We start from the raw sequence: 18,886 nt of genomic DNA, 5'->3' as shown, positions 1-18,886 counted from the left end.
AAATTTTTCTCTGTCCCAAGCAGAATGTCATCATAGATCATCTATCCATCGCTATATAATGACAATACATTCCATTTAATTAAACAATTATTTTTTGCCTGTAAAAAATAGTTCAGAGCGTTCTCCTTCACCCAATCATTGAAACATCTACTCGCGGTTTTATTTTTTGTTTTTCAGGTTACTTCAAAGTGATTAAATGAAGTAAAACACATAAGGAAAAAATCAAAAAAAAAAAGACTCCGATATCCTCCGATGAAAAAACAACCTTATTCCTATATCCTTGTCTGAAATCAATACCCAAGAATGAAAAACCTCACATAAACCCTTTGTAACCAATTTATTTCCACACCCTACTTTTTACTTAATCATAGTAATTTTACTGTTACCGATAACTTTAATTACTTATTACAATCTGGACTATAATTTGGCAATAATAGGCTCTAATTTAAGGAATGAAATGGTCTCTCCCACCTCTTCATGCACCCAATTATGGCAACTTTGGTTGGGCAACTTGGCATTTGACTCCAACTATAATCAGCTTGGCAATATGTTTTCAATAGAATTTTCCTTTTATATTTAAATTAACGATTAGAAGATCGATCAATTTGGCAATGGCAACTATTACAAAAATATCATTATGGTGTGGCAAATAATTTTTTTTCTTTCTAGTATTTATTTATTTTTACTGTATAGTATACCCTAAATTTATCGCGTTTTATTCTTACTTAAATAACTTAATAATTTTAGGTGAGTAAACACGTACCACTTCCTCTTGGCAAACCCTTCCATCTTATATTTTGTACGATATAAACCTTATCTAAGGTTTTGTTTGCTCCCCTGATTTCATAATCAGTTTTTATTTATTTTGTTTCTATCTGTCGAATGTATTGTTATGCTGATTATGGAGTCGAAATAAACTTATACTCTATCTATAGAATGAAATCCAGAAAATATATTGATGGTAAGATAATTGAATGCATGATCTGTTGGGGGTCCTGCATCAAATCTCTTTTGCTCATTCAAGGTAAACTTTTCTTCCATTGCCTCGCCAAGATCTATGAATACTGTCAGTTTATGATCCTCTAACATTAATGAGTCTAGTACGGTACAGGCAGACAGGTAATGTCTGAATGTATCATCAAATTCAGGATCTGATTCAGAGATTTAAACTCGGCAGCTCTGTCTGTCATATATCAGCACATGGTAGCTCACTGAATAGTCACCCGCTAATGAAAACATACTGATAGTATATATCTAAAGTATAGAAATGGTAGACTTACCTTTATTAGCCATAATATCTACTGATTATATAATAACTAAAGCCCTTGAGTCCGATGCGACCAACAGATATGGTGAAACTGCAGCAAAACGCTGGGAACTCGAGTGGGCGTTAACGAATCAAGTTGCCGCAATGGAGCGTATCGCGTCAGACACTCCTCATTGGTCAAGTCTTTAGTTGCGCATCATGGTATGTTAGTCGTTGGAGCTTTCCCATTGTGGATTCACATTACTATTTCCGCTTCAGCTGATTGTATTTTCCACATTGTTTACAACCATGAGGTTTTTCTCTGATATGAGTTCGCTCATGCGATTGTAAAGTATGCAAATATGGACAAACATGTGATTTCTCTCCAGTATAGATTAGCAGAAGATGCTTTTGTAAATTTGATTTTGTTTCTGCATATATGAGTATTCTATCCACTAAGAGTTCGCTCATGTACGTGCAAACAAGTAAAAATTCTTTCCACATTGTTTACAAGCAAACGGTATTTCTCCAGTGTAAGTTCGCTCGTGCCAACGTAAATTAAACATGCACAAAAAACTTTTTTACAAACATAGAGTTTTCTTCAGAATGACTTCGCTCATTCACGTGAATCAAATAATCATAAGAAACGTTTTCCGCATTGCTGACGAAATGCCTGTGTAAATGAGATAGTTGTGACTATTTCACATTGTTGACAAACATAAGGTTTTCCTCCAGTGTGAGTTTGTTCATTCATTTATAAATGGGATAGTTGTGAAAACCTGGTCCGTTCATGCATTTGTAAATGAGATAATCTTGAAAAACACTATTCAATCCAAGATTTATTTCCGGTACGAGTTCTCATATGCGGACTATTTATACGATTGTCATTCACAATCTACAATAATATTCTTGAATCAGACTGCAGTTGCACTTATCGCGATTCCTTCAACTACATTGCCCCAATGTCTTAATGACATAGAGTTCGAAAACGATATCACACATCATAATAAAATAATGCCCACAAATTATTAGAACACTTGTTTAATATTTTATATCATAAAAACAAACAAATATCCATTCCTCATCTAACAATTACTACTCTAACAATGATAGAGAGAAACGTGAGATTGGATACACAAAAGCAAATGTAAACAATCATATATATATACTGCATCGCCATTCACAGCCTTGGGCATGTTTTGAAGAATATTTTTATTTGAGTATATCCATATTCACGATTACAAATATAAAGTCTCTCACGTACTTTGCGCCCTTTCTGTATTTTTCACATGTATGATACTGCTATCCAGAATAGATAATTGTCTTAAACAGTATAATTGTGAAAAAACGCTTTCCATATTGTTTACAAATATATGATTTCTCTTTCGTATGACTTTGCTTGTGTACATAAAAACTGGACAATGACACGAAAACATCTGCGAAATGCTAAAAACCTACATGCATTGATTTTAAGTATGCGAAATGAGTTACCTCATGTCTATATAAACGAGATAATTGCGAAAAACTCTTTCCACATTGTTACAAACGTGAGGTTTTCTCCAGTATCAGCTCGTTCATGCAGAGTGGATGATCAGGAATCGTTTACAAACAGTCTAGTCCTAATCATTTACAAATAGGGTTTCTTTCCTCTATGACTTCGCTTATGTGCATGAGAACTGGATAAATGCGAAAAACCTTTTCAACATTGTTCACAGACATAAGGCTTATCTCTGGTATGACTTTGTTCTTGCACATTTAAAGTAGACAATCGTGAAAAACTCTTTCCACATTGTTTACAAACATGGGGTTTCTCTCCGGTATGAGTTCGTTTATGCATTTGTAAATTAGATAATTGTGAAAAGCCCCTTCCACATCATTTACAAACATAAGGCTTCTCTCCATTATGAGTTCGTTCATGCCTATGTAAATTTAATAATAGTGAAAATCCCTTTCCACATTGTTTTCAAACAAAAGGCTACTCTCCATTATGAGTTCGTTCATGCCTGTTTAAAATAGATAATTGCGTTCTCTCCAGTATGAGTTCGTTTATGCACATGTAAACTGGATAATTGTGAAAAACCTTTCCCACATTGTTTACAAACATGAGGTTTCTTTCCAGTATGAGTTCTTTCATGCACATGTAAATTAGAAAATTTTGGAAAACTCTTCCCGCATTGTTTACAAACATAGGGTTTCTTTCCAGTATGAGTTTTTTCATGCACATGTAAATGAGATAATTGCGAAAAACATTTTCCACATTGTTTACAAACATAACTTTTCTCTCCAGTATGAGTTCGTTCATGCACATGTAAAGTAGACGAATCTGAAAAACTTTTTCCACATTGTTTACAAATATAAGGCTTGTCACCTGTATGACTTCGCTCATGCCTACGTAAATTGGATATACACGAAAAACACTTTCCACATTGTTTACAAATATAAGGCTTGTCACCTGTATGACTTCGCTCATGCATACGTAAATTGGATATACACGAAAAACACTTTCCACATTGTTTACAAATATAAGGCTTGTCACCTGTATGACTTCGCTCATGCCTATGTAAATTAAATAATTGCGAAAAACTCTTTCCACATAGTTCACAAACATAAGGTTTCTCCTTAGTATGAGTTCTCTCATGCCTATGTAAATTAGATAATTGTGAAAAACTCTTCCCGCATTGTTTACAAACATAAGGTTTCTTTCCATTATGAGTTCGTTCATGCCCATGTAAAATAGATAATTGCGAAAAACTCTTTCCACATTGTTTACAAACATATGGTTTCTCTCCATTATGAGTTCGTTCATGCACATGTAAACTGGATAATTGTGAAAAACCTTTCCCACATTGTTTACAAACATAAGGTTTCTTTCCAGTATGAGTTCTTTCATGCACACGTAAACTGGATGATTGTGAAAAACTCTTCCCGCATTGTTTACAAACATGGGGTTTCTCTCCATTATGAGTTCGTTTATGCACATGTAAACTGGATAATCGTGAAAAACCTTTCCCACATTGTTTACAAACATATGGTTTCTCTCCAGTATGAGTTCGTTCATGCACATGTAAATTAGATAAATGTGAAAAACCTTTCCCACATTGTTTACAAACATGAGGTTTCTCTCCAGTATGAGTTCTCTCATGCCTATGTAAATTAGATAATTGTGAAAAACTCTTCCCGCATTGTTTACAAACATAAGGTTTCTTTCCATTATGAGTTCGTTCATGCCCATGTAAAATAGATAATTGCGAAAAACTCTTTCCACATTGTTTACAAACATATGGTTTCTCTCCATTATGAGTTCGTTCATGCACATGTAAACTGGATAATTGTGAAAAACCTTTCCCACATTGTTTACAAACATAAGGTTTCTTTCCAGTATGAGTTCTTTCATGCACACGTAAACTGGATGATTGTGAAAAACTCTTCCCGCATTGTTTACAAACATGGGGTTTCTCTCCATTATGAGTTCGTTTATGCACATGTAAACTGGATAATCGTGAAAAACCTTTCCCACATTGTTTACAAACATATGGTTTCTCTCCAGTATGAGTTCGTTCATGCACATGTAAATTAGATAAATGTGAAAAACCTTTCCCACATTGTTTACAAACATGGGGTTTCTCTCCAGTATGAGTTCGATCATGCACATGTAAAGTAGATGAATGTGAAAAACTTTTTCCACATTGTTTACAAACATAAGGTTTCTTTCCATTATGAGTTCGTTCATGCCCATGTAAAATAGATAATTGCGAAAAACTCTTTCCACATTGTTTACAAACATATGGTTTCTCTCCATTATGAGTTCGTTCATGCACATGTAAACTGGATAATTGTGAAAAACCTTTCCCACATTGTTTACAAACATAAGGTTTCTCACCAGTATGAGTTCGATCATGCACATGTAAAGTAGATGAATGTGAAAAACTTTTTCCACATTGTTTACAAATATAAGGCTTGTCACCTGTATGACTTCGCTCATGCCTATGTAAATGAGATAATTGCGAAAAACTCTTTCCACATAGTTCACAAACATAAGGTTTCTCTTTAGTATGAGTTCTCTCATGCCTATGTAAAGGAGATAATTGCGAAAAACTCTTTCCACATAGTTCACAAACATAAGGTTTCTCTTTAGTATGAGTTCTCTCATGCCTATGTAAATGAGATAATTGTGAAAAACTCTTTCCACATTGTTCATGAACATGGGGTTTCTCCCAAGTATGAGATCTCATATGCACACTTAAATTTCTCTTCCATTTTAGGTTCTCCTCATATTGTTGGCAAACATATGGTTTATCTCCCCTGTTGGTTTGTAACTTATCGGATTTTCCAGTTGGAACAGCCAAACCACTTTTTCTACTTTGTGCATGAACATCAGAGTTCTCTTCATCACCACTTAGTAAACAACCCTTTCCACAATTATCGCCGGTGTTGGTATGCTGACTAGTTCCCACATCGTTATCAGATGGATATTGGTTTAAATCTCCTGTGCCATAATGATTTTCATCATGAAAATGCTTTTCCAAATCGAGTCCCGATGAAAAGTGTTCATTAAAGACAACCTTGGTGGATTCTATGATTTTGGTATAATTTTCCATAATGCAGAATATCTATATAATGATAATAATTTTTTTTACGTTTCGCAAACACTGACCATTGCCATATAATAAATGCAAAAATGCAGCTGAATGTATGTGATTAGTTTGATACTGACTGAAAAATTTCAGAAGCCCAATCACAGATTTGGAAAACTACGTGATTAACAAATATTCGTGAATGAAAGCAACTAGATCACTGGTATTGTGATAAGACACCTTAATTGGAGGCTGTGTCATTTATACTTCATATTTGAATCTGTGTTGCTTTGTCAGTACTACTGTTTCTTCAACAATTCTAATATTTTAGAAACAATACAATTTCATTGAATATACAGCCCAACATAATATTCAAATATATATAATTATCATCAAAACAATTAATTCTTGGTTGGAAACAGGTAGGGATGGGCAATATAGAATACCGAATCCGGAGGATTCGAATCCCACGAGATCCGATAACAGGATTTGGTTTCCGCCTCTCCGCGCCTTTTGTATTTCGAGTTTCTAATTTATCAATCACGTTTTTTCTCGCGTCGAAATCTCTCTCGTTTAACATAACTTGCGTCTGCTCGTAAAATCGGTAAACGTCAAACACTGTAATCTCAATCTGCATACTCAGAACAAGAAGTCGGCGAAGTACACCTCACGGCGAAGACTCGTTATGGCACCGTTTTTGCGTTCTACTGATTTGCTATATAGCTAACGTATAATAATAATTATTTGTGCCGACTTACTAGCGATATTCCGATAATCTGATTGCAACAATCTTCAATTGTTTACAGACGTGCCTTGCTTCATTTTACATTAAGATATCTCGAGACCTGCGAGTTTTACCAAAAAAAGATGCATGTAAACCAAAAGCCAGGCGTTAAATGTTATAACATTGCTTGCGATTGATTTAGATCAAATATTATTTACGAATAATTTAATACACCATTTTCCGAAATACAAAGTTATATCGCAATACGCGAAAATCTGTTACATTCAAACTCCACTCTCAAAACATTACATTTGTTTCGGTCCGTTTCTATTGTTCAAGATAGACGCACGTTTGATCGAGTGTCTGCAGTAATTTTGTCGCTGGTATATTTTAAAAAAAGTTGCCGCAGCTGGCGAAGGTAGTGACGTATTGAGTATAATTAGGGCCAAGTCTGTGTAGATAATGATATGTAACGATAATCATAGAAAATGAATTAGTCTTTAGATGTTATTACCTAATAACTAAGTACGAAATCACGTTTACGGGAACTTGGTTTTACGAGTCTTGCTCGCACAGAATAAAAAGTTGATTTTAATTGATAATGGTTAAATTTAATACTTTACAACGGCCGCATAGGTTGCAGTGGCCACACGCTGGTCCTGCATCTAATTAATTCTCAGCGGGTATGTTTTAGTTAGTACACTCGGCAGACTAACATTAAAAATGATTTAACGCCGTTTCATATCTATTTTTGTATTTAACCGCTTACTATTATAGTGTGTAAAGCGTGTCTTAATTTAGCATTTCAGTATTTAGGGATTACATACATTTGGAACAAATTGAAGGCAAAAAAAAATAATAATCCTATAATAAGTTTTATTGTCCTGAGAAATGCCTGTTTAGTATCAAATGAAATTCAATGCTCAGGACATTTCCAAATAAATATTACATTTATAGTTATACATTTAAAACTTTTTAACATCTAAATCCAGCATTGTGGAAATTCTCACTTTTTGAATAAGTATGAAAATAGAATATTATTCTAGAATAGTAAATTATTCTACATTGCCCATCCCTAGAAATAGGGCTGTCCAAGCGAACCGAATGTTCGAAATCTGATCTTTTTTCACCGGGCAAGCAAAAACATGTTTCTATCGCTTTCTTTGCTGTAAAAAGGTCTCTCCTATTGCCCGATGACATGCAATTATCCATTCCATGCATGCTCATAAATGAAAAGTAATCGGTAATAATGATTTAAAGATGACGTTTTTTGAGAGAACCCAAGGAGAAAAAGGCAAATTTAGTATCAGCAAAAACGCCAGTTCTATAAATAAAATCGATTTGTAGCTGTTGAGTCAGTAGTTATAGGAACATGGTACAGGACTGTAACACATTTTGGAGGTACATGCCCTTTTTCAATAGAATTTGTAATTTCTTCTAATGGCAATACTTTGTATCATCCATTTATTACTATGACAAATAATTCATCCTTGCGAGTTGATGGCTGTTGTACAACAACAATATGGTCATTAACTAATAATAATTAGGGATGCGACGAATCCAAAAAGGTTCGGCTCGGCCGAATCCGAGTATTTGAGCTGGACTCGTCTCCGAGTCCAATACTTTTTCATTAGCTACGAAATAAATGCCTAACGTGAAGCTGTTGTTCGCGTATATTGGTCGTAAATTAAACATTGTGTAAAATGAGACTATGTATCGGTAATTCATATCGTTGCACATAGTGTTTTGCTTTCGGGACAATCATTTTTCTTAGTTGGCGCTGATAATGATGAAGAGGAATGAGCAATTGTTGATTGAAACAGAAAGTGAAACAGATAAGTAACGAATGGACGCTCAAAAGGAGAGAATGACTCTCTTTTTCCGACGCAACCACTTTTAATAATACAAATCAGGACGCATTGAAAAGCAAAAGAAAATTTATTAACATTTATTCACAACGAATTACGAGTAAGAATTCACCTACCGCTCTCGCTAACAGACGGAAACGACGAAGGTGACAAATCTTGTGTTGTTGTTTTTCTGTTTTCTTTCTGCGACTATCATATCTTTTCAATTTCAAATTTTTCATAAAGCTGGTAAACACCGCTTTTTTAATTTAGAAACAGCGTAACAGATTAGTAAATAATCCATGGAAATCCAATATTTTAGGGAAAAATATTATTTTGATCACTAAGGAAGGCCATAATTGCCGATTTATTTAAGTATTTAGTATAACTGTTTTAACCCAAAGCTGAGTTGCGTGAATTCTCAGTGTTCAATTATTATTATATTACAAAAATAACACGGAGACGATATAAAATTAAAAGCATAAAAAAGTCATATATCACATCCCGGAGACAGTAATGATAATATTGTTCGCTTAAAATTGGGATCTTAATTTACAAATTGTGATATGGAGGATCAAATCCTACACAGAAGATAGAAAAGAAAATTAATTTGTGTTGTGTATTCACTCCTTAATAGATCTTTAACATTTTCGCCGATGTGAACTCACATTTATGTCCGAAATATAAAAACCAAACAACGTTTTACGCCGTGGCGTGAGAATCAATATTTATTTGTTAATAACAAAGTGCCTTAAATTTAGTTTACCAGCATTAACTGGAACGTCGGCCGCCGAAACGATAGCGGTGACAAAAAATAATCAGCGATTATGACAAAATTATGAAATAAAAACGCCATGTTATTACCGAGTTTTCAGTCTTATAGAACATTTCAAAAATAGTTTTGACAATATTTCACATTCCGGTATTCGTAAATCGAATAAGTCGATTTAACCCACCAATAATGATGGCATATGTAAATACTGATTAAATTACGATAAAAAAAATCGACTCAGATTAACATTAAGTAATAGTTTCATAATTCATGCATTTGATCGGCGCTGAATGCGAGCGTGTAAATGATTATAACGCCACGGACATTTCCGAGTTGCACTTCTGTCAAAAATCAACGCAATTTTTATTTATAAATGTGAGTACTCGCTGACTACGGATTAATGGTCGATGATCAGTAGATGTTCGAAATAGGACTTGGCAAAATATTCACTAAACACCGTCAGGCGGATTTTCGCTGTCAACGAGGCATACTTTTTAGTTCGTTAAACGCCTTACGTTGTTGTGAATTTCACATTTGACGCAATCTTTTAATTTCACTTAGGCAAGCCCCCTGTTAGATAGTTGGATAAAAGAGAGAAATAGTGAGAGAAAACCGGCTGGACAGTCTCGTGGCAAAACAGAACGAAAATATTGAATTTCTCGTCGAAAGCGCCTTCAGTCTGCGATTGACTATCGCGTGACGTATGACGTCACGGACTCGGTAAAATCATCAAAGGCTCGGGCCGAATCCGAGCACGAGTCCGAATCTTGTCGCATCCCTAATAATAATGTCATCAAACTAGCTTTAAATTTCCCGCGTGAGTTCCCGAAATGCAGTTTTAAATTTTTTGGGCAACAGTTATATCTATATTAATAGTTGTTTTTCATTTTACTGAAAATTTCACAAAAAATATTGAGTTAATAATACCAATGATGATAAGAATAAAATATCAACTACGGGCATTAAAAGAGTCCAACTCTTAACACTTGAAAGTTTTCGAAACCCCAATTTTTTGACCAGTTCAAGGAGGCTTGTGGTCTCGTTTTATAACTCTGGAAACATAGTTATGCAAAGTATTTGTAATAATTTAGATATAACTGCACATACGTTATCACGATATTGAAAAAGAAGTTTTTTATTGTACATTAGAGATGAATTTAGGATTGCGCAATAAAATTCGATTATTCAGTTCAATTTGAATCAAAAAAATTCGATTTTGGACAGCCCTAGTTGGAAATAACTTCTATGGCCAAATTTTCGCCATATTTAATTTTCCTGCCCAATTGTTTATCATGTTATTAATGGATAGCCGAATTATCTATTCTGAACTCTACCTGTGAAGTCTATGGCACAGTACATAAATCTACATGAGCAGAGACAAACTTATCACAACAGTCTCAGCTTGTGGGACAGAACGAGATAAATCCATAGGCCTTGGATCAAATTTTGATAAAGCTTGAATACAGGAGAGGAGAGGCGATAAGCGTCTTAATCATATGGTGAACCACGGCCTCTCTTCAGGTCACCAGTCCATGTCTGGTACGGTATGGGGTTAGTTAGCCAGTTATTTGTTTTCAGAGGCATGGACTTGATAATGCTTGATATACCTAATTTAATGAACGACGAGATACCGGTGCCATACACAGATACACTGCAAATTGCAAAGGGTGTTAAACTTGTGATAATACATGAATATGATTGAAAAATTAAGAAAATCACCAATCGAGCCGGTATAGCTGTACGGTATGTCACTACGACACACACAAAGCAACAGTGAAAACACAAACAATAAGTGCCCAACAGCCTATCTCGGACACCCCAGGCTCATATCTATCAAGGCAATTCATATTGTATAATGCAATGCTTTGGAGGGCCGCTTTCATATTCGAGCAGGGCTGCCACTTTTGCCTGAATAAAACATCTAGATTGACCTCGAAAAACATCTAGAAAATACATCTAGATATGAAGTCATTGAATTTATTGAAAAGTAACCATAATACAGTATTATTAGATGTCGAAGAAGCTAACATCATAACCTAGAATTCAATTCCCACCCGCAGAATTTACAAAAGACCTTGTTCAGTTGTTCTTATCATCCAGTCATCTGAAGGAGCCAACCATTCCTTAAGCCAATCTTTTCTAAATTTTTGCTGGTAGTGTATACACTTTGGCATTTTGAAAGGTTGATGTTTAAAGAGAGACACATTCAATAGCACATATAGACTTAAATAACTTAATAATTTTAAAACCCTTGGCTAGGGATGGGCAATGTAGAATAATTTACTATTCTAGAATAGTTAAATCGAATCCAGAATACCGAATCCTATTCTATTTTCATACTTATTCAAATAGTGGGAATTTCCACATTGCTAGTTTTAGATGTTAAAAAATTGCAAATGTATTACTTACTATAAATGTATTATTTTATGTCCTGAACATTGGATTTCATTTGATACTAAACAGGCAGTTCCCAGGACAATAAAATTTATGAATATCACAATATTTTTTGCCTTCAATTGTTCCAAATGTATGTAATCCCTAAATACTAATAAATACTGATATGTTAAATTAAGACACGCTTTAATAGTAGGCTGTTAAATACAAAAATAGACATGAAACGGCTTTAAATCATTATTACTGTAAGTATGTCGAGTGTACTAAAACATACCGGCTGAATTAATTAGATGCATAACCAGCGTGTGGCCGCTGCAACCTATGCGCCGTTGTAAAATATTAAATTTAACCACTATCAATTAAAATCAACTTTTTATTCTGTGCGAGCAAGACACGTAAAACCAAGTTCCCGTAAACGTGATTTCGTACTTAGTTATTAGGTAATAACATCTAAAGAAGAATTCATTTTCTATGAATATCGTTACATATCATTATCTACCCAGACTTGGCCCTACTCAAATTCAATACGTCACTATCTTCGCCAGATGAGGCAACTTTTTTCTAAATTCATCGGCGACTAAAATACTACAGACACTCGATCAAACGTGCATCTATCTTGAACGATAGAAATGTTCTCATTAATCATTATCTACCCAGACTTAGCCCTACTCAAATTCAATATGTCACTATCTTCGCCAGATGCGGCAACTTTTTTCAAAATTTATCGGCGACTAAAATACTACAGACACTCGATCAAACGTGCGTCTATCTTAAACGATAGAAACCGACCGCAAAATATGTAATCTTTTGAGAGTGAAATTTAAATGTGACAGATGTTCGCGTTTTGCGATATAACTTTGTATTTCGGAAAATGATATAATAAAATTATTTGAAATAATATTTGATCTAAATTAATCGCAAGTGATGTTATTATAACATTTAACGCCTGGCTTTTGCTTTACGTGCATCATTTTTTGGGAAAACTCGTAGGTCGCGAAAAATCATTTAATTTAAAATGAAGCAATGCACGTCTGTAAACAATTAAAGATTGTTGCATTCAGATTTCAGATCATCGGAATATCACCAGTAAGTCGGCACAGATAATTATCATTATCATACGCTAGCTAGATAGCAAAGCAGGAAAACGCAAAAATGGTGCAATAACGAGTCTTCGCCTTGAGGTTATATTGCCGACTGTCCTGAATATGCCGATTGAAATTACAGTGTTTGATGTTTACCGATTTACGGGCTCTTTGCGAGCAGACGTAAGTTTAATTAAACGAGAGAGATTTCCCCGCGAGAAAAACGCTCGTCTATAATTGATAAATGAAAAACCTGAAATACAAAAATTGACGCATGGCGTCGGAAAGGCGGAAACCGAATCCTGATATCGGATCCCATTGGATTCGAATACTTTGGGATTCGAATCCTCCGGATTCGGTTTTCTATATTGCCCATCCCTACCCTTGGCAACATCATCATCGGACCAACGTCGTCGTCCTTTCTACTTAACGTTAATTAAAACGTCACATGTTTAATTCGTTATTCAAATATTTCAAGTACATATGACTGTATGGTACCGGTGGACGAATACAATATGAATGAGTTTTATCGTAAATATATACTGTTTTATCAATCTTACATCGATACTTCTAAATAATGAAATAATATTCATCCACCTACCCCTACCGGTATTACAGTATTCAGGTATTACACACATTTCTTTATTTATTTCCCACTGAATTATATTCAGAACCTTGAAAAAAAAAATTCTAGATTTTATAGCTAACATCTAGGCTCCAAATTTACATCTAGATCTTGAAAAAAAAACATCTAGATCTAAAACATCTAAAGTGGCAGCCCTGTACTCGAGCTTCCTGAATGCAGAACACCGGGGAAGTCGATTTTGCCTGATCGCTGAAGCAACTGTCATAGATTTTTTATTTTAATCCTACGCGGAAAAATTACGTGGACCTTTCCCCGACCTCTGACCTTTATTGTTTTGATTTTGCTCGCTCAGACAAACATTGCAAATATTCAGGCTTGTGTAGGGCGATAGAATGGTAAGTTGCTCGTTTTAAAGGCCTTCGAATGGCATTTCACTGGTGATGGCGGTATTTTCGTGCTTCTAAAGTTATAAGATATTGTCTAGTGATCTATTATTAACGTTATTCCGCCTTCACATTGCCGTTACCGTACCTAACGTAGTTCCAAAAGCTTCATTAACGTACAAAAATGGAATCACTCAGAGATGACTTTTCTATGACGTGGTTCTCCAAGAACTTTTCTTTCCACCAGCTGGAGAAGGATACAAAACTTTTCATTGAAAGGTGATATTTAAACTTATATGGTTGAAGAATATCAGAGGGACTGTGAGACCTGCGATACTACCGGTACCGTATCCCATGGTTCATAGACTAATAGATATGTAGCGTCCAAGTTAGGATTAAAGTGATGGGTTTAGTATAGAAACAAATGAAATGCAGGGGCAGTATAAAAAGTCCTCTAAATACATTTTTGGAAAAATTGCACAAACTACAGCAATCTGTAATTATGAACAGATGAATACTTTTTCAGATACATTCATGATGGTTCAGTCGTCAATCCTGGTTCAACGCTGGAGTTCAGCCAAGTGCTATAGATAAGTTCAGGAGGCTCTGCCACCACATCATTTTCAAAAAGAGGTGTCGCTGGAAAGTCTCTGGTGCAATTTGTACATGCTAGGCACGGTGCCGTATCATAGAAACACAGATTTATTAGCTCAGTAAGATGGGTGCAAATATACTATCGAAAGATTAGATTCAACAGGTTTATTGAGGTATTATGATTGATTACATACCACATAAAATTACAAGACCAATAATGTTATAGTGATGAACATGGTTTGAAAATTGTTACATATTCATCAGAACTAGACTACTGGTGCTTGTTGCCATATCGTTGGACTAACCAAGACTATTCGACAGATGAAATTGGGGGGATAAAAGATTTTCCGCCGAGCCAAGCATGTACAAGCCTTCCCCAGCATTGGTAACAACCTATATGGAGGGAACAAAATAGATCCAACAGTTTTGTCGTCTGTAGTTGGTGCTAAGCCCACAAAGTTAGATCGAGCCAGAGTTCCAATCATACCGTTTCAACCAGAAACAGTCGGGTATCTGATAGGTTTTACATTATAGTTTATTCATTCAGTGTAGAAATAGAATATAACAGATTATGAAAAATATATGATGAAGGAACAAGCAAGAAAAAAAAATCCAAGAAAATTACTACAAATTATACAGTTTTCCAGATATTGTGTTGTATAGGATAAAAATACACACCAGATATATGCTTTTAGGCACAACAAACTAGAACCATGGAAGCAATGGAACATCAAAATAATAGAATTGAATTCATTTCACAATTCCATTCACAGACTTAATGCATCACAAAGATTTTACTGCTGAGTTATTTTATTCAAGCTGCCTGGTTTCATCTCCTGATAATATGGGAGAACTGCGCTCACTGAGCACTACCTCATTGTTATATTGTCAGCCCATAGTCAGATGGGCAAACACCCACCACTTGGTTCGGTTCTAAAGTTATCAGGGATTATGAACAAGTTGTAATTTATATGACAGTGATAAAGCAAAACAACCTAACAAAATAAGGATATTTATCACACACCACAGATACTGCCAAGTGCCGGGCCAACTTCTGGTATCAGAAGCAGCATTGTGTGACTTTGCAGTCCGCATAAAAATAATATTGCAATCACCAGGGTCACACCGGACATGGCTTGCATGCGAAGCATCCTCCATAAAGTAACATCATTTTATCACCAATAGATTGAAAAAAATTCTGCATGAAGTCCCAAGTCTTCAATATTAATTTTCCTTCTTTATTCATCATTTTTACGGTTAGCAAATATGACACCAATGCTGGAAGAAGTATGTGTTTTCTCATTTTGAATTACGTTAAAATGGTGCCCGATTCTGAATCTTGTTAATTCTTTCGTGCCCTTTTATTCTCATTATTTCGTTTTCTTGTAGGTAGCCGCCTACTTTTTGAAATCAATTTAAAGTTATGCTCGACTTCCAGTTTTCTCTGCATTTTGTTTGTATGTTGACTTTTTGTGTTGTTTTATGCCAGAGAACCAAAATAAAATGATGATGATGCTTGCTTACATTTTTCTGCTGTCTGACAAAGCACTGTCATTTTCATTAGCGGCACTTGAGGTAGTTTCAACTGAAGAGTCTGGGGGCAGATCTGGTTGGATCCCTGACAATCCTTTCTCACTTTCGTCAGATTCGCATGTCTCTGTATCAAATGAAGTATCTGGTGACAGATCCTGTTAAGTTATGATTCAAAGTTAAATTATGGTATAAGATATCCTTACCTCACTATTTGATGGTGCTTTGGGCGACAAGAATCTGATATAGGGTCAAGGTATTCATCACTTGGTCTATCGCCTCCATGAAAATGCATGATGGAACGCAATGCTTGTATGAAAATTTATTTCATATAAAAATTAACATATTGAATATATCATAGGTATCGAAAACAATATTTATGTTGGCCTACCTTGGTACACACGTAGGTATTTCTGGTGATTTTTCCTAGGTTGAATCGACTGTGAGGCCTGTGGCATTCCTTTATCCATCTCATTGCTTTTTGGCGGTCAATATGTGGCTTCAGAAAAGGCACAAATCTTACTCCATTTGAACGGCAGGGGTACCGTACAGGTTGTCAGACCGGCAAATACCATATGCGCAGCGATTAAACATAGTTACGAAAATAATTCACTAATAGATTCTGTTTAATAAAAATGCAACATTGTATCGAAGGCGAATTCTTCCGTACTGACATACGGTAGGCTACCGGTAACCTTGATTGCATCAGTACCGGTATGACTGTCTACTATTATTTGGTTCGAAATTGCAGTTGGTTGACCTGTACGGTATCTTAACTGTAAGGTGCCTGCAACGGGTACATCCTTTTTAGTATCGATATATAGATTTCGTGAACGAGACTTGCAACAAGTAACATACAGTATTACAGCTTTCTAATTCTCGCAGCCGTGTGAAGAACACAAAAAGCGAGAAAAAAGGGGACAATGATCTGCCTAAACCGCCAGCAACCTGTGTGGAACGCGTCCAAAGTTGTCTGAGCGACTTTTCAGCGGAGAATGTTTGTTTACATCTGCTCGCTTGTGATTGGTTGAGAATACGGATGTTTTGATGTCGGGGAAAGGTCCATATTCAAAATAGGTGTATCGGCTTCTTTGTGTATTTCTTCTGCTTTTCGAATCAGGAATCAAACAAAAAAAAAACGATAGTTGATGTAAATATACGGTAGTACTGTCAATAAAACTTCAATTTTTGCAACTGTCATTGATTTGAGGAAAGAGTTCCGATTTTTTGTTATTCTTTCTTCGTATGATTGTGTTTAATTAAGTACATGTGTTAACATAATATTGGGTTGTTCTTATGATCTATTTTCTGCATAAATTCAACAGCATGATGTCGCTGACTAGATGACGCATTGAGTCTTTCGCGACCCATCGTCAACTACAACAAGCCGATTTCCGTTTTCGCAATTTATGTTTAGTACCGAATGCTCAAAACTTCGCAAAATTAATCCCATAGAGCTCACAGATTTATTTTTCTCAACAACAGTATAATATCAGAACGATCCATCAGTCTAATTGGCGTCCAAAAGACGATGGGATACTTCTATATGGGTTTCTGTACATTGTGGAGTATCCTGTGAGCTGCCGAATTTGATTATTCCCTCTATGTGTGTGTAATGGATCTTGCTCAACAAGTTCGTCAAATTAAATTCCTCTATTTGGAAAAATGCTCGAACGGCTTCTAAAATTAACATAATGGTTTTCGGCGTCTTGTTTCACCCTGAAATGCAATTTTTTCATATTTTCTTCACTTTGTGTATGTATCGTTCGTACTTCCAGCCTGGTGAAGAAATAAATTGGTGATAACTGGTTGTGGCTGATCAGCCATTGTTACGGCAAGAATTAAGAAAGTCAACGTTTTTAACATGAATACAATGAATTACATTTGTAAAAATAAAATTTTAAATTCGGTACCCTGTGTCTGTGTGTGGATTTGCAGGTTCGAACCATCAAGTCACATGGATCCATGAAATAAATAACTGACTATTGTTACCACAATGTGAAACGGGATAAATTCGAATGGTTTCACTACCGGTAACAAGACAAGAGGCACTGGTTCGCCTTATGATTAAGAGACAGACCTTATTGCTGTATTGTCTTTCCCCTTGGATGAATATGTGAAATTCTTGATTTTTGAACTGCATTTTGTGCATGTCCATGGCAGAGGTGAAAATGAGTGATTGGCGTATCTATTGACACCATAATACGATAACATTGAGGAGGGATTTATTAACTTGAACTTGTAAGCAGCATGAAATATTTCTGGTGAAGTTTTTTTTTTTTATAACTTTATATAATTGATCATCCAATCTAAAAGTGCATAAGTCAACTCATACAGAAAAAAAAACGTACATTGTAAACAAGGGTTTGTCACAATCATCCTGCTAATCTATACTTGAGAAAAGTAACATGTTTGTTAATATTTACATGATTTGCAATCGCAAGAGCAATCTCATTCATATCAGAGGAAAACCTCATGGTTGTAACCCAGGGGTGGGCAAGGTTTTTTGACCTTGGGCCAAAAATTTTGCCCATCTGGACTGGCGGGTCATGTAAGTGTGACGTAAAAGCTACATTTCATGAACATTATTGAGCAAACTTATACTGAATAGAAACCTCGTACAGTATATGCAAACGATGTAAAAAATATTTCCCAATGAAATCAAAAATGTGGAAAGTGTTTTTCACATTTACATACTTCACAATAGCAAGACTTATACTCATAAGACGATTCTAATCTTGGCTCAAAAAAGCAGTGGCGGCGCGTGGTCATTTTGACAACCGGGGCAAGCTACTGCGGGACGAAGTCACCCCCATCTACGGGGACAGGATGAGCGCTGTGAGTTCTCCCATCATTTTATGAGTATAAAAACCATTCCATCGGTAACAACCAATCGGCAAAAGCGACAATTTTTAACGATAAGAAAGTGTCTTTAAAACCGGTCCAAGTCAAGGGATTAATAAATATAGACATAGTTTATTTTGAAACCTCTTTTAAAAGGAAAGGCAATATTTACCCAGCTAAATACAATGACATATTAACAGAAACTTCGGGAAAGCAGACAAAACCTAAAATAAGGTTTAAAACGTTACTATGAAGAAAGGAGAGATTATGCAAAGATAAGGACATGCGTCGCTCACTCATAGATATATAT

At 35.4% G+C, this 18,886-nt stretch overlaps 1 protein-coding gene and 1 long non-coding RNA gene across 4 annotated transcripts; both read right to left on the bottom strand.

Annotated features, from left to right (window-relative positions):
* Positions 1-2,973: 2,973 nt before the first annotated feature.
* LOC120345551 (uncharacterized) lies at positions 2,974-13,361 on the bottom strand. Of its 3 annotated transcripts, none has more exons than XM_078115290.1 (2): positions 13,247-13,361; positions 2,974-5,856 (listed from the first exon to the last, which is right to left on the bottom strand). In XM_078115290.1, exon 2 carries the CDS (start codon positions 5,842-5,844, stop codon positions 3,244-3,246), a length of 2,601 nt encoding a protein of 866 aa, XP_077971416.1. In that variant the 5' UTR covers positions 5,845-5,856; positions 13,247-13,361; the 3' UTR covers positions 2,974-3,243. The 3 variants fall into 3 exon arrangements, with proteins under 3 accessions (XP_077971416.1, XP_077971417.1, XP_077971415.1); XM_078115291.1 differs by lacking the exon at positions 13,247-13,361 and adding an exon at positions 11,573-12,319; XM_078115289.1 differs by lacking the exon at positions 13,247-13,361 and adding an exon at positions 8,529-9,873.
* A 1,452-nt stretch (positions 13,362-14,813) lies between these two features.
* Positions 14,814-16,243, bottom strand: LOC144425734 (uncharacterized). Its single transcript, XR_013477610.1, has 2 exons — positions 16,124-16,243; positions 14,814-15,890 (listed from the first exon to the last, which is right to left on the bottom strand). It is a non-coding gene; the product is annotated as an uncharacterized LOC144425734 (long non-coding RNA).
* Positions 16,244-18,886: the final 2,643 nt, after the last annotated feature.

The sequence above is a fragment of the Styela clava genome, chromosome 8 (genome assembly GCF_964204865.1).
Source record: "Styela clava chromosome 8, kaStyClav1.hap1.2, whole genome shotgun sequence".
Taxonomy (NCBI): domain Eukaryota; kingdom Metazoa; phylum Chordata; class Ascidiacea; order Stolidobranchia; family Styelidae; genus Styela; species Styela clava.
Note: the sequence above shows the minus strand (reverse complement) of the source record. Positions and strands in the feature narration are given on the sequence as shown.

What these genes read in the sequence shown, in the direction of transcription:
- LOC120345551 (XM_078115289.1), bottom strand. Translation starts at nt 8,633, where the DNA reads ATGAAAAATTTGAAATTGAAAAGATATGATAGTCGCAGAAAGAAAACA. An exon ending in TCCGTCTGTTAGCGAGAGCG is followed by an intron (nt 5,857 to 8,528) that starts GTAGGTGAATTC and finishes ATCATTATATAG; the next exon opens with ATATTCTGCATTATGGAAAA.